Source organism: Rattus norvegicus, chromosome 6 (genome assembly GCF_021556685.1).
Source record: "Rattus norvegicus strain SHRSP/BbbUtx chromosome 6, alternate assembly SHRSP_T2T, whole genome shotgun sequence".
NCBI classification, from domain to species: Eukaryota; Metazoa; Chordata; class Mammalia; order Rodentia; family Muridae; genus Rattus; species Rattus norvegicus.
Genome location: NC_141539.1, coordinates 42,417,606 through 42,433,347, shown reverse-complemented (window position 1 = coordinate 42,433,347; position 15,742 = coordinate 42,417,606). Strand labels below are relative to the sequence as shown.

The following is a 15,742-nucleotide window of genomic DNA, read 5'->3' as shown; positions in this document are numbered from 1 at the left end:
ACAGTAGCAAAATTACAGCATGAAGTAGCAACAAAATAAAGTTAAGGTTGGGGGTTACCACAGTGTGAGGAACTGTATTAAATGATTGCAGCATTAGGAAGGTGGACTGGGAACCACTGACCACTAAGAGACAGAGCCTATAACTCTTAACACTGACGCTTCCTGCTGGCTTCATATCTCGCCATAGGAGGAAGGTCCTCTTCTGTGACGTTCTGTTCTCAAACCACCTACAAAGCTTGAAGGCAAACCTCAGGATGTTTTTATAGCAATAGAATAATAAAGGACTAATACAAAAGACTTTTCTGAAGTACTTAACACTCAGAGGTAATATATCTTTGGGGATGAGTTTTATTGGACTCTGTGTTTTAAAAAAATCTACCTTTGAAATATTACAATTCATAAATTTCTCCCAAGATTGGTGCAATGTTTTCTGGATAACAAAAATTCAGAAATATACCTTGTTTCTCATGTTAGGTAGGGGGAATGAACTAATTATAGGCCAAAAGAAGAACCAAATTTAAAAATCTAGAAATTTCTACCTGGAACTGACTTTGGAATAGGTCTATGCAAAGGAGATAAACACTGCCCACAATACTGAAATTTCAGAACTTAAATTCATTGATGAACCTCTGAACATCTTCTAACAAAAGTGGAAACGGCTTATAGATAATGAGCAAAATGACTCAGTCAAAAGAATGCCAGTAAGGGGGAAGGGGAAGAACTCAGGAATTTCATAATTCATTGCTTGCATCCCTCTAGCAGCTAGCTCAGCATGACATCACCCCATGCAGTGTACCTAACATGCAACTGAGACATCTGCACTGGACCTGCACCAGCACTCACAGAACACAGACGTCCTACCTGGCCAGATCCATGCAGCTGTCAGTGAGGCTGGTGGAAGAGTTGAAGTACTCTCTACTGGCAGCCAAAACCAAGTCAATACTTCTCTCATAGCTGACCCTGTACTGGGGTTTTCCTTTATGGACCACACCAGCTGGAAGATTATCCGAACAGGCACTGCATTGCATCATCTGCCCTGCTAGATGGATGTTTTCCAGGCGACTGGAGCAAAGAAGGCTTTCTGTAAATATCTGAGAAAAAGAAAAACCCAGAGTCCTGATAAGGAGGGAGGCTCAGTTCAAGAAAAGAAGAACTCCAAACGAAATAAATCAAAACAGTACCTACCCTCGAACTAGGGGTTGCATGACATCATGTATGTATTAAGTAAGCATGCACTGTCTATGTTGAAGTAGTTGTTCTATGAATTCCACCTCAATAAAAGAAATTTCACCTTATATAGACATTTATTTCACTGGATGAAACAAATAAATCGTGCTATTGAAAGCAGTACAATAAAGATTTAAGTTTACATAGTTCATTCATTTGAAAGTGAAATTGAAACTGGGTGTGATGGCACACACCGGTAATCCCAGTATTTGAAAGATTCAACCAGGATAACTGAGCCCTAGGCTAGCCTGGACTACATATATTGCCCATAAGTAAAGTAAATAATCAATAAAGAAAATCCACTAGTCAACTATCAGACATGCTGCCCTGCTCTCAAGTGGACCTATTCTGCCTACTCTAACAGATGTTTGACTACCATCTCTGATGCACGGCATTCGCAATTGCTTATAGCACAGGAATTTATAGTCTTTTTCACCCATGGGGAGCAGAGTCAAATCAAAGTATGTGTACAGTGGGCAAGTATTGTCTTACTAAGCTGCTTCCTCAGCCTCACCTGAATCCATACTTAGGAAAGAGTCAGACTATAAACACAAATTTACCATAAACATTAAAACTCTATCGTGGAGCACTGAAGGCTTTCCAACTTGTCTATTAAGATGTATTTTAATGAAATTAAAAACACTGATGGAAGGTACCTTGAAGAATTTGTTATACTAATGTCACTGATTCCCTTAAAATTAATTCCTTAAGATTACTTATGCCAGGAAAATACTAATGTGACCCCTAAGCCTACACTGCTGATGTGACATACATTCTCTCCGTGCATTCATGGGAGGATGAAGACTGTGATAAGAACAGCACTATTGAGAGGACCTGTTTCTTGTTCCATGTCAGAGCACCCAGCTTCTGTAGCATTACCTCACTATTCACTCTCCTGGGAAGGTGTAACATTACACAAGCCTTATTGTGATGTCTGCTAAGAGAGCTCACTTCATAGAACAAGAGTGCATTTAATACAGGCTGTGACCCAAGGCACAGAACGAATGGGCAGCCCTACTCACTAGTGTCTGCCAGGTGAAACTGGCACACCTGAGAACAAGCTAAATGAACTTTCAATGATCCCTTCAAGAAAGCCATAGAGCACCAGGGCCAAGATTGAAAAAGAACTGCAGTTGCTCACCGTGAACTGTACAGTCCTGCCAAAATGAGCAATTTGCATTTTATTCAATAGGCTGCAAGTCAGTCTTTGTTCACCATATTCTACGTTATGTCACTGTGCTTTCAAATTATTTTCCAAAGACAACAATATTTAACAGCCAAAATCAGATGATACAGTATATGTTAAAGGTTGATATTAAGGCTTTAGTTTTGTCAAGTCTATATTACTATCTTGTAGAACCTTCTCAGGACTTAAAAATGCTTTCTAATGTTTTCTCAATGGAGAGATATTCAAAGACAGGATAGTAAAATGTCCACCTAGAAACTCAAGGTCAAAACCAAAGGAACCCATGTGTACACAGCTCTATATTAAAGAAAGGCTACAGTGGAGGCAACTTATATGAGGTCCTAGCAGGTAGTCAGCCTAGCCATGAAGATTTATCAGGAATTTTCCAAGTAAGAGAAGAGACTGTATTCCAGGCAGAGGCACCGGTGTGCACACCGTCACAGCAAGGGTAGACATGCATCCTATTTGAGGGAGCAACTGCAACATGGAGAACACTAGAGAGTGACCAAGGAAGGAATGATCAGGGAGGCTCGGGCTGCTGCGGCTTTCCCTACAGGACCTGGTAGCTACAGAGTGATCTGGAACAAGCAATGGTTGTATGCAGGAGACCATCGTGTCTGTGAATAAATGTAAAGCAGTAGATATGAACGCAGGAATCGAGGAGAAGCCTGCTACCATCAGCAGAGTGAGGGAGGCAGGATGGCTAGCTAACCCATCACTAGTTGTTAATCTACTGCATACGGTAAATCTTACAGTCTCCCCATTGCAGCAAAACACAACAACCAAAATGAAAAGGAAGTATTCTACAGCCTGAGTTACCTCATAGCAAGCACTGGAATCGAGGCACGTGTACACGTGCTGCTGCATGGTCAACATGTCCTGCAGTAGCATTCTCCAGTGTGACTCCCCAACGGAAGGCTGCCTGGGTAAAGAAAGGAACAAAACATGAAAGCTGACCCCAGAGCCCTCCAGGGACTACCATCCTGCACACTCTGATTTTCAAATAGTCCATAGGGCTAAATTTCATTTGAATTTACAAAAAAAGGTAAACAGAGTTCCTATAGAGAAAAAAAAAACAGCAAAATGAAGTAGAAAAACAGAGACATGTGCGAGTTTCAAATTCCATCATCATCACCACCACCACCTCCTCGTCCTCCTCCTCCTCTTCCTCCTCTGTCGTCGTCGTCGTCGTCGTCTTCGTCTTCTTCTTCTTCTTCTTCTTCTTCTTCTTCTTCTTCTTCTTCTTCTTCTTCTTCTTCTTCTTCTTCTTCCTCCTCCTCCTCCTCCTCCTCCTCCTCTTCCTCCTCCTCCTCCTCCTCTTCCTCTTCCTCTTCCTCCTCCTCCTCCTTCTCCTCCTTCTCCTTCTTCTTCTTCTTCTTCTTCACTGCACTCTACACAGGTCTTCTTTTGGTTATTTAAGCATTTCTGTTTAGTTTGGTAATTTTTCTTTGGGACACTGTCCCGTCATAGCTCCACTGAACTGGCCTTGAATCCACATAGAGCTCTTGATTCTCCTACCCTACACTCTAGCATGTAGGGATTATAGACAGGAGCCACCAGGCCCAGCTACCCAAAGTCTTCTGAAATTTACATGAACATTAAGACACAGGAAGCAACCTTAAACCACTGTTAAATCAGGTTTGGCACACAAGAACAGTAAACCACCAACCAGCACTGTGGCTGGAGGCTGGTGGCTCTCTATAAATTTTTTATTGGATTTTTTTATTTACATTTCAAATTTTATCCCCCTTCCCAGTTTCCTGCCCATAAAGCCCCTATCACATCCTCCCTCCCCCTTCGTCTATGAAGGTGTCCCCCGACCCAACCACCCCACCCCACCCCCTGTCCTGACATTCCCCCACACTGGGGGAATCCAGCCTTGGTAGGACCAAGGGCTTCTCTTCCCATTGGTGTCCAACAAGGCCATCCTCTGCTCCATGTGCAGCTGGAGCCATGAGTCTGTCCATGGGTCTACCTTCCTAATATTGCGAATCTTTAATATAGCTCTTCATGTTGTAGTGATCCCAACCATAATTTTGTCGCTATTTCATAACTATAATTTTGCTACTATTATGAATCATAATGTAAACATATGATATGCAAGATATCTGATATACAACTTCTGAAATAGTTGAGACCCACAGGTTGGGAACCATTGCTTTACTTGGAATTCTGACAGCAAAGTTCAGAAGCAATGAAAACAGTGACCTTCAGGAGTTGCCCTCTCAGGTGGCAGGCCAGGGACAATTGGCCTCACACTGATTACTGCATTGCCATCTGCTTTAGGAAGAAGCGTCAGACTCCAAAAAGGACAGTAGTCTTTTACAATAATTCCTAGGACATAATTGTCAAGATTCCCCTCAAAGGGGAGGCCAGTGAGCAGACCAAAGCATTCAGCTCCAATCCAGATAGTGTTTGGTTTAGTTCATCCAGGCTGTTGAGTGGACTGTACTCATCCCCACTCCTGATCCCTTGGGCTTGACAGAATCTTGGCTGGCACTGTATAGCAGCTGCAGACAGCCAGGGCCTCCTTTACACACACAGGCCTTAAGAGGCCATGCTGGCTGGGCAAACAATGTACCATGAGAGAGAAATGTCATTACTGATCCCTAGACCAAGCTTCTGTCTGCACCCTGTTATCACCATACTTATCAGTTAATGTTCACGGTCCTGGAACTGACAGAATGAGTGTATACCTAGTTCCAACATCCCCCACCCCATTATTCTGCAATACAAGATAATAAACCCTGTGCATTAACCCTGCGATGTTCTGAAATATAAGATGAGTGAACACACAGGTCAGTGTGGGACTTGCAAATCCCTGCACAGCCCTTACCTGCAGCCACATGGCTTGCTGATTAGGGGAGGTGAAGGCTGTTGTGGATTCTACCCCTTAAGAGCCTCTTCCTCCACAGTGGCAGGTACTGTGGGATTCACTGGCTCCTAACAGTCCACCCTTATTCAACAGTTAATTAAGATTTTAAAGTCTTCAGAAGGCTTTCCCTCAACCCTACCCCGCCCCAGGAAGATAAATTCAACATAGATTTTTCTCTATTTGCTGACAGAGACCAAGACAGGCACCATTTTCCATCCATTTTCTAAACCTTCTTGAATGGTTTATGCACTTTACCAACTACTTCAGTTTACTCCCTGGTCTATACTAGTCAAATTCTGCCTAGCTATTCCTGCATCATCAAAAATGGTTGTACAAGAGGGCTCATCAAACCAAATGAGCCTTCTCAACTGTGGGAACACAGCCCTGTCCTACCTGGTGAATGACCATTTCTACCTTGTGCTTTTCTTCTTTACTACCATGAAGATCCCGTGAGTCCCACATTTTTAGACTCCAGGAGGTCTCCTTGGATGGTGACCTGTATTCTCTTCAACCTCTGAGTGTCCTCTAGGTTTAAGAAGTGCAAGTCAACATCTCTATTTTATCCTCCCCTTGGGTTTTTTTTTTCTTTTTCCAGTTTCCTTTGGAAAAAGGACTCTAGAGTGAAGGACTCTAGCTGCACGTCCTACTGTAGTTTGTAGAGTGAAGGACTCTAGCTGCTTGTCCTACTGTAGTTTGTAGAGTGAAGGACTCTAGCTGCACGTCCTACTGTAGTTTGTAGAGTGAAGGACTCTAGCTGCTCATCCTACTGTAGTTTCTTCTTTACACTTGCAGGTTACTCTGTGCAGTCACTCGGGCCTCAGTCCCATGTCTTATGCAAAACAGCAACCCTCTAGTGACGACAGCAGCAAAGAGACTGACCTACATTCCACACCATATGGGGAGATTCATTCTAATGTCTGCTGCAGATGATCTTCCTTCACGGAGCATAGCTTCAGCTGTCTAAAGCCCATAACAAGGAAAAGCCACCGCTCTTCCCAAACTTACCGTTGGTTCTGTTAAGTCCTGCCATCTCCATCCAATGTTGTGAAAACTCTCTCCATGGTGAGCCATAAACATACTTCCCTCCCTAAAGAGTTTCTCTGAGAAATTTATGGGCGTTATTCACAGGCACATAGGTGACCCAAAGCAGCCAGACCATGGGAAAGGCTCACTTTCCCCCAGATTGGGGGAAAAAAAAAAAAAAGGGAGTCAGAGGAATCTATTAACCTTCCATGGTATATAAACTCTAGTGCCTCCCCAGACCAGGAGTCCACATGAAATCAGGGCAAAATTATATACAGCTGACTGGAAAGCGTAGGACGATGACTCTCCTCTTCCCTCCTTTCTGTAAGGGAACATCAACAGTCCACAGGCTAAGAATCATAGCTGCTCTGAAGGAGGTGATGGCTATCGTGCTCAGAGCACAGCATTCTACAGTATACACAGAGGCCATTTATCAACCTCAGCAGTTCTGCGGGGCCAGGGAGGGTTTCCCAATCCCATGATGAAAAACCATCTTGTCTGTTTCCCAAGCTGCAGATTCTCCTACAGCAGGGAAGGGGGGTTCGCTAACAGTTTCACCCACGGTCATGAATTTGTGGTATGGACGCATGATACTGCTGAATTAGATGGTCCTTACTCAAAGCCCAATTCAGGAAATCATGAGGAATGGGTAAGATAAACTTTGGGTAGCTGCAGACTTGCGAGATGCTCCTAACATACAAATGGGCTCAGTAACCTGCATGGAGTTCAGGGTTTTCATTTGACTTCTAGGCTCCCTTCTTGGTAACTTAATGTCCAGTAAAGAAAAGGCACGTGAGTTTCCTGATAAAGCATTTGAGAAATGTGAACAAATGGGTGGATTTTAGGTCTTAAAGACATTTTGTTTTAAGTATGTTCTAAAACAACAGGAAGGGGAGTATCTGTAAGTTTCTTTGCTTCTCTCTCATTCCATCTGACTTGAACGTACCTGAGCATGGAATCACTGTGTTTACCTCTAATTATGAAGTCCCAGACAATAACAGAAATCGACATTTGAAAATGGTAGATGCTTTTTGGGTTTGACAAGTATAAAACAGTTTCTTTTACATGAATCTTTTGTCTTGTTTATCTCAATATATTATCATTTAAAATCATCACTGTTACCAGGGGCTGTGGTATGAACTTATTATCCCAGCATTCAAGAGGCTGAGGCAGGGGCATCATAATTCCAAGACAGCTAGATTTACAAAGAGAGATGCTATGCCACCCACCATTTCTTTTTTTTTTTTTTTTTTTTTATCTTTTTTTTTTTTTTATTAACTTGAGTATTTCTTATATACATTTCGAGTGTTATTCCCTTTCCCGGTTTCCGGGCAAACATCCCCCACCCCCTTCCCCTTCCTTATGGGTGTTCCCCTCCCAACCCTCCCCCCATTGCCGCCCTCCCCCCATAGACTAGTTCACTGTGGGTTCAGTCTTAGCAGGACCCAGGGCTTCCCCTTCCACTGGGCCACCCACCATTTCTATCTGTTATGTGCATAAAAGGACGAGATAGGTGTTGAGCATTTTAGTGACCTAAAAACCTTTTTCCTGCACACTTGTGCTTTCGGAGCTGAGTCTCACTGTGTGGCTCAGGCTGGCCACGAGGCCTGGGTTGGAGCAGTTCTTCTGCCTCTGCCCCCAGCTCACCCACCATTCCCCCCCTTCCCCCCACAAGGAACTGAAACAGCAATTGCCCTGGTCCTCGTGATAAAAACTGAATGAGCACATGCCTCGCTATCATGATAGTTTCACGGTACATGACATGGGCAATTCTTTTTGTTTCATGTACCGTGAAACACATGAGGATGCATACTTCTCTGGCACACAAACATCTAACACATTGCTGCTTCTATAAGTATTCCAGAATAACCTATATAGTAAGCATATCAGTATTTTCTCTTGTTCCTTGAACTTTTTTGATAGACTTCAAAAATATTGTGGGACTCCTTTCAGATTTGGTTTAAAGGCAGTGAAGTAACAAAATGTCTGAAGTTCCTGTCCACCTTATTAGCCCAACAAAAGCAGACCCTGGTCTTGTCAGGCTGAACACAAGTCTCACAGCCCAGCTGTTCCTCTGGAAGCTATCAGCACTAGGACAGATGGTATAAATGCTCCCTCACACATGGCTAGCCATAAGTAGAGATCCTAATTAAAATAAATTATAACACATCATTTACAATGGCCCTTTCCAGAATATATCCCATAAATAAGAATCAAAAGTGATTTTAAGAAACGAGAGTGTAGCAAGCTAATAAGATGCCCCAGTATAGAGTATTAGTTACAAGTCTGTATTTGAGATAGACTACCCCCAACCTAGGTATAGATGCACCACACTCATGATGGTAAAATCTAGACTCATGATGAACTGGATGGCTCTACCATCATTTATGATATACATCAGACTGTTTTAGAGGTGTTGAAGGTGTAGGCATGCTCATGTATTAAGACAGATAGCAAGCTGACAATTTTCAAAGTGAGAGCATGTTCTCCTAAACATTCACTGTGAGCAGATCACCACGGATAGAACCTCACACTGGGCACATCAGAAGCAAATAAGGAACTCAACAGCAAGAACAAGGCTCTCCAACTGTGGGGGCACAGGTCCTAGAGTTACACAGCATCACTCTGGGAACACTGACCCTTTCTAAGTTGTCTTTAGACTGGACCAGTCAGCCAGGAATTCACAGGACCATAGAGTATACATTCCTTCTCATTTAAATCCCATTGGCTGTAACTTACAACCTACAAGAAAACCTAAGGCACATACATTTGTTAATAAACACTATACGAGAGACAGGGACAGTGAGTAAAGAAAGGCACAAAACGCTAGGATATTCCAGACACAAAGAATTTGACTGTACTTGGAATGTAAGCTAAGTATCTTTACTATCTTATTAGTATTGGAATTTTATTTCTTCTCTTATCAAACTCAACTATATCTCTAACAATTCATTATTTAATCCTATTGACAGCAAGTTTGTTCCCCGTTCCACCAGGATTTAAGATTACCCTCCAGGCTTCCCTACACTTTTATTCCTTCCCAGCGTGACGGATTCTGAAGGTAACTCCCTCATACACACATAGGGAGCACGTCCAAGCTCTGACTCTATCTCAGGGTCCCCCATCCTAAACATTTACCTTTATGTCATCCTCTCCATGCCACACTCTCCACCTACTGTCCCACAGTCAGGGCCAGTCACAGGTCCTCCCACTGAGGCTTTGCTAAGTCACAGGTCCTCCCACTGAGGCTTTGCTAAGTCACAGGTCCTCCCACTGAGGCTTTGCTGTGGGTTCACTCAGACACCTAGTAGAACGGGCCGAACGTTTCTCAGTGTGCTTATGGGCCATTTGGCTCTCACATAGTTGGAAATATCTTTGAAATGTTGTGCCAATTTTTCTACAAGACAATCTATTTCTCCCTCACATTTGATTGCATACATTAGACAGACCCAGAAGGTACAATATTTCTTGCTTTTACATGGGCTGATATTAAAGCATTAAACTGTCACAAAATTGACAAGAACAAAATATTCATATGATAAGATGAATGGAAATTTCACATATTCATGATTAAGAAATGTGAATATTAAAAAAATATTCAAAAATATCATGAATAAAACTTTATAAATAAATGAACTAAGAAATGTGACTACTAAGTATGGGGGCACAAGAAATGCAGTTATTAACTAATAAATTCGGTTTTGCTAGTTCTCTTGCAGCTAAATAAATTCCCAAAGAGATATAACAAAATTCATAGCTCCATCAGAATAAATGTACTACTTTAATGATGACATAGAAAGGCTAAAAATTGCTAAACACAAATACTCTATTTTTAAAATTGTTAAGATTACTATCCTTTATCTACCTATTCATTTGAAAATACGAGTATCTAAAATCTGGTAGAGCTATGTTATGCAACAAGAATAAAAATTAAGTTATACAATCAACAATATAAAGTAAATCCAACAAGACTGGAATACACAAGATCAATATATACACGATTCATTGATCAGTTCTGGTGATGTATACCTGTGACCCTCGAATTTTGAAGACAGGGCATAAGATTTAAGAGAATTATGAGTTTGCAGCCAGTCAGAGCTATGGAGGAAAATTCCAACTCACAAGTATACACACACATATTTGCACACTGCTACATTAAGAATGAACAACTTGAAAAGGATTTAATTCAAATCACCATCACATATACCTAGGAATCAGTTTTCCATGCAATTACAACATATGTATACTGAAAACATGAAAACACTGAATAGGTCAGAAGACATGCTGCCCCGTGGAATGAAAGGCTCAAGGTTGATTGGCTGTTGTCAAAGCCAACTGTATGGATTCCGAACAGAGTATTTGGAGGGTTTCTTTTAGCATCATCTTCTTCATTCAGCATATAATCCTGCTATCTACCATTATGTATTGATAAAAAAGAAATTAAATATATTCACTTGAAAAATTAATAATTTTAAAAGCTGTGTTTGTAAAATTCAAAACTCAAAACAACTGTAATATCCACTAGTAGGCAAGCATCTGCAGATTGCACAGTGACTCTAACACATGAATACTATTCAGTAAATGAAACAGTATAATCTACCGAGTAACAGTGCAACATGGATAAACCACATAATAAATGATGCTAAGTAAAAGAGACAGACAGAGAAGAATATGGAAAAGGACAGAAAAATGAAGAGTAGCAGCTCGGAGAGTGGGTGAGAACTTCATGAGAAGGAGGAAAGGCACTGTGAAGAAGCAACTTGTAAGGTCCCTGCCTACGTGGTCATCATTGTGACTACCATGATGGCATGGATCATGGGTATATGCATGGGTATCTTATCAAAGTATATGCTCTATATCTTCAGTATGTTATGGAACAGTTAGATAACTGGCTGGTTGTCAAAAAATAAAACAACATAAATAATAAAACAGGCAACCACAAGCATCAATCAATCGTGATCATCACTTACTTCCGCCCAGTGCGCCTGGTCAGTCGAACCATTAGGCTGCGAGCCTCTTCAGAGCTGGACTGGGTATTCTTCACAAACGAAACTGGTTTCTCCAGTCCATGGTTTTTCAAAAGCTCAGACACACTATAAGTGAAAGAAGAAATGTTTAACATTGGTCAAACCAAGCGATTAATGTCTTAAGAATTTAGATTATCCTTAGAGATAAACAACATGGTTCTCATTGGCTTTTTTTAGACTATACCTAGAATAAATGATCTTCAAAAGATGAAATCTAGAATTCAAAATGTCTTTGGCAATCTGCCACCACTCAGAAAGCATGCATAGTAATGAGGCAAATGTGTGACTTTAGTACTGTCAGGGCTTGGCAGTATGCAAGCAATATGGTGCATGGGGCATTCTGTTCCCCTAAATGCAACTTAAAATATTTTTACACTACCATCTCTAGTTTGAGTGGGAAAAAAAAAAAAGACTGATGGTCTCCAAATAATGATGTGTTTCTACATAAACACTTAATAAAATTATATCATCAGTAATTACATATTAAAAGAATAATTTGTTTTGTTATTTTGCCTCCTTTTTTCCTTCCTTCCTTTCCTTGTGCATTTGTTTGTTTTTTCACTTTGATGCAAGGTCTCATATTCCAGACTGGCCATGGTCTTGCAACACACCTGAGAATGATACTCAACTTCTGATCCTCCTACCTCCACCTCCAAGTGCTGGGATGACCCAAACAGACCAGCACATGGACATTTTAGGAGAGAGACTGAGAATCAAAGCTTTGTGCACACTGAACGAGCACTCCAACTGAGGTTCATTCACAGCACCCAGTGTTTATTCAATTTCATATATAATACCTAGACACGTTTTATGGTATAAAATTTTCACTTTTAAAGTATAAGATTAAAGTATAATTTTATAACATAATACTTAAAAATTACAATATGTATAACACATAAAAATGAATCCTAGTAAATAATACCAAACTCCCTAAAGGGCACTTTAAGAATATTTCAGTCTCAGAGAAAGACAGCTCAAATGCAACATTTCATTGTAAATTTAAGAATATCCAAAAAAAAAAAAACACACATTAAAGTTCAAACACAGCTTGATATTACCCCAACAGTAAGTCACACAGACTACTATGCTCCAAATCTTACCAATGCAATAGGCACTGTTTGCTGACTGATGCAACTATTGCTGTGCTGTATAAATGAACATTTCTTGTGTGTCTAGAACATGTGAGGGACCTTGGCTTCTTAATCTAATAGCACTTTCACCATGTAATGAAATACCTACTATACTTAAGAAAGCCATAGGTTCAAAGGTCACACAGCTAGTGAGTAGAAATGTTTGGACTTGAATATAAGCTTATCTGGGCATGGCATCTCATACCTATTAACCCTACTCTGGAAGGCTGAAGCGGATCACTATGTGTTTAGAACTAGCCTGAGCTACATGGCAAAATGTTTTTTATAAATCCCACAAACAAACAAAGAAGCACACACCTGTACATAACAGTACAGGAGTGAGTATTAGGGGCAGGAGGATTACCTATGAGTTCGATGCACACTGGTCTACACTAGTGAGTTCTAGCTCCCAGCAAAGACTACACCAGGGAGTAGAAGTATTGGCGTTGGGAGCACAGCACATGTGCATGCACACTCGAGCTTATCAGATTCATATCCCAGCACTCTGCTAGAGTAAGACAGTGCACACATCGTTGAGAAAATGTTCAAGAGAGTCAAGGGACTACATGTTCAAACCAGGCATAAATGACAGGCAGGCCATGGGTGCAGCTGAGCAAGCATGGGACAAGAAGACTTGTGTTTTGTATTCACCTGAGAATTTTCTCCAGTTGGTCTACCATGTCATGAAGAGATGAGGTTACCTTTGTATTGAGCCTAAAAATAAAACATAAAAATTAGGTTTAGAAGTGAGTTTTTAATAAAATATAAAACAATTATATGGAGGAGAAAAGGGTGCTTCTCTTATACATGATAATATTACACTGTTCAACTAAAATTTGAGGCTTATTTCCTACATACCATCCAAAGACCTCCAGGGTCCTGCACTATTTCCCTGAGGTACTGATAGCACAATGTGACTATCAGACCCATCTCTGGTCACACCCAAAAGCATATGGTAAAGTCAAATATGCCTATTTCACTGAATCAATTCAATAAATTAAGATTAGATTAGTGGAACCAAATATTGGGAAAGTAAGCGCCAAATAGCTATCTAGTTATTGTCTTAAAAATCTTCATTTCAACTATGTTCATACATTACTTGATACTTGCAAATGAGGAGAGGACTGTGTCCCCATCAGCTCCTTATAGTACAATGTGGCCTCTCTTAACAATGTGTTTTTCTAAATGACTAACTTTTCACAGTGAGAAGACCAGTTGCCCCATAAATGGTGTGAGATTCTGTGCGCTGGAGACTGCTTTCCTAAGGTGTCACATCTGTCTCCTTCTGCACTGTTGTTGAACACTATCCTATGAGCATGGTATCTATCACCACTTTCATCTGGAGAAGCCGTGATGAATCAGGAGCAAACCTGAGACTGGGCCTGTTGACAGCCTGTCAAGGAAGGAAGGAGCGGAGAAGGTCAACAGACCTAGCGTGAGGTTTCAGCCACCTCTTCCACACCAACTGTATGTGATTCTGCCCCAGTTGCACGTGTCTGGAGTTTAGGGGGTATTACAGTACATAAAACTGTGAACAGTTAGCTAAAGGCCATACGCCGTCTATACAGAAGTCACCACCCACTTCAGCCTTTAGAGTAGTCTGGCTGTTCTGGGGTCATCTACGCATCTGGCACCCATGCCACATAAGTAAGACCAATAACCTCTTCAGTTCACAACGCTGAATTAAGATTGTCCTCTGGTCAACCGCTGGCACCGTACCTGGGAAAAGCATTTACTCACATCTCTTGAGGGAAAACTCACTATTGCAGGTATGAAGCACCTGCATTAGCTGTGAGCCGTAAGTTCAGCCTAAGGGACTGCTGGGATTTGGGTTAAACAGCTTGAACAAGACGCCTTTTTCATAAGGGATGCTGTTGGTTCATTAGACAAGGAGGACAACCATTAGTGATGCTCCTATGGTAGCTGGATCAGTATGATGGCAGCCAATCCACTACTTTGTGAAAACAACCTTCATCGTGAAAATCAAAAGGTCAGATTCCGGGATAATACTCTGCTACTGTGCAAAATCGTCTTCCATTCATCTTTTCCTGTATCCAAGTCTATGCAACAAGTGTTGCAGGGTAGATTGAACACGTGGTGAGAGCTATAACGCATCTAGTAAAAACCAACAGTTCCCTGACATAAGATGAGGGATAGAGAACACAAGGACAGAAGAAACCCACAACAAGGAAGGCTCCCTGACTAAATATTCAATTTTACTGAAGAAGCTGAAGACAAGCGAAGGGGAGCGCCTTGGCTGATGTACCAAAGGCATAAAGATACGGGTGCTGCCTGGTATTGAGCATCCCTGTGGGACACTTAGGAACTAGACTGCAAAGGAAGAAGGAATGACAGCTACCTGACGTCGAAGGAGAGAACTACTGACTACAGAATAAGGAGGAAGAATTCACAGAACAAACAAAGTAGTCCATAAATACAAAGATAAAAAAGAAAAGAAAGAAAACTAAAGCCCAATTTAAGAACCATGAAGTCAGTGCTATAGACCTTCAGAGGATTCTTATTTCTTACTTTTCAGTGTATAATGATCACATTGAACAGAAGATCAGAAATTATAATTACAGTGGAACTCCCATATAGCAACAGAAAAATGAAGGCTAGCTCCAGACACCAAGATGACAGACAATTTTAATTTCATCTCTCTATGGTTTATGTTCTGCAGGGCTGGGATGGACTCGAGGCCGTGTGAATACTGAGCATGCACCCCACCATTGAGCTATCTCCCAGACGCTTATCTTTCTGACAGGCTCAAAGTTTTCTGTTGATAAACATTTAGAAAAGCAGTGCCTTTGTTATAAATAGTAGACTGAGAAGAGATTGGATTCCTGGGGCTCCTTACCCACATCCCCTTTGTGGGAGGCATTCTAAGATGTCATAGCAGAGTGAGAGCTGGTCACTCCGCTCGCAGTTATAGATGCATTCGAGTGCGATTGCCATCAGCTGGTCCTCGTCAGGAATAATTTTTTGCTGCAGCTAGGGAAAACAAAGCATGTTGGACTCAAGTCAGTATCTCCACATCCGACTCCACTGTCAATAGAATATTAAATAGCGCCATTAATCAGCCAAAGAAACAAACCTTGAATTTTCTGTAGCTTGCAGACTTTTGAGGTATTTAATAATTCTAGATGAAATCACACTTTAATTACAGAATCAGCTGGAAAAGATCATTTGTAACCCACAAGCTTCATCTACTAAAATCAGACTCCTAAATTTATGACCCATTCCAGATAAAGCAGATGCAAATAACACAGTAAAT

At 41.2% G+C, this 15,742-nt stretch overlaps 1 protein-coding gene across 16 annotated transcripts in view; it reads right to left on the bottom strand.

Moving 5' to 3' along the window:
• Nucleotides 1-15,742, bottom strand: part of Nbas (NBAS subunit of NRZ tethering complex) — a 341,775-nt gene that overhangs the window by 215,516 nt on the left and 110,517 nt on the right. For all 16 annotated transcript variants that reach the window (NM_001427446.1, XM_087554759.1, XM_087554760.1 and 13 more), the window contains exons 26-30: nucleotides 15,326-15,459; nucleotides 13,120-13,182; nucleotides 11,282-11,404; nucleotides 3,233-3,335; nucleotides 862-1,091 (exon numbers count right to left, since the gene is read on the bottom strand). In NM_001427446.1, the coding sequence (NP_001414375.1) occupies nucleotides 862-1,091; nucleotides 3,233-3,335; nucleotides 11,282-11,404; nucleotides 13,120-13,182; nucleotides 15,326-15,459 (653 nt within the window). The remainder of the gene's footprint in view (nucleotides 1-861; nucleotides 1,092-3,232; nucleotides 3,336-11,281; nucleotides 11,405-13,119; nucleotides 13,183-15,325; nucleotides 15,460-15,742) is intronic.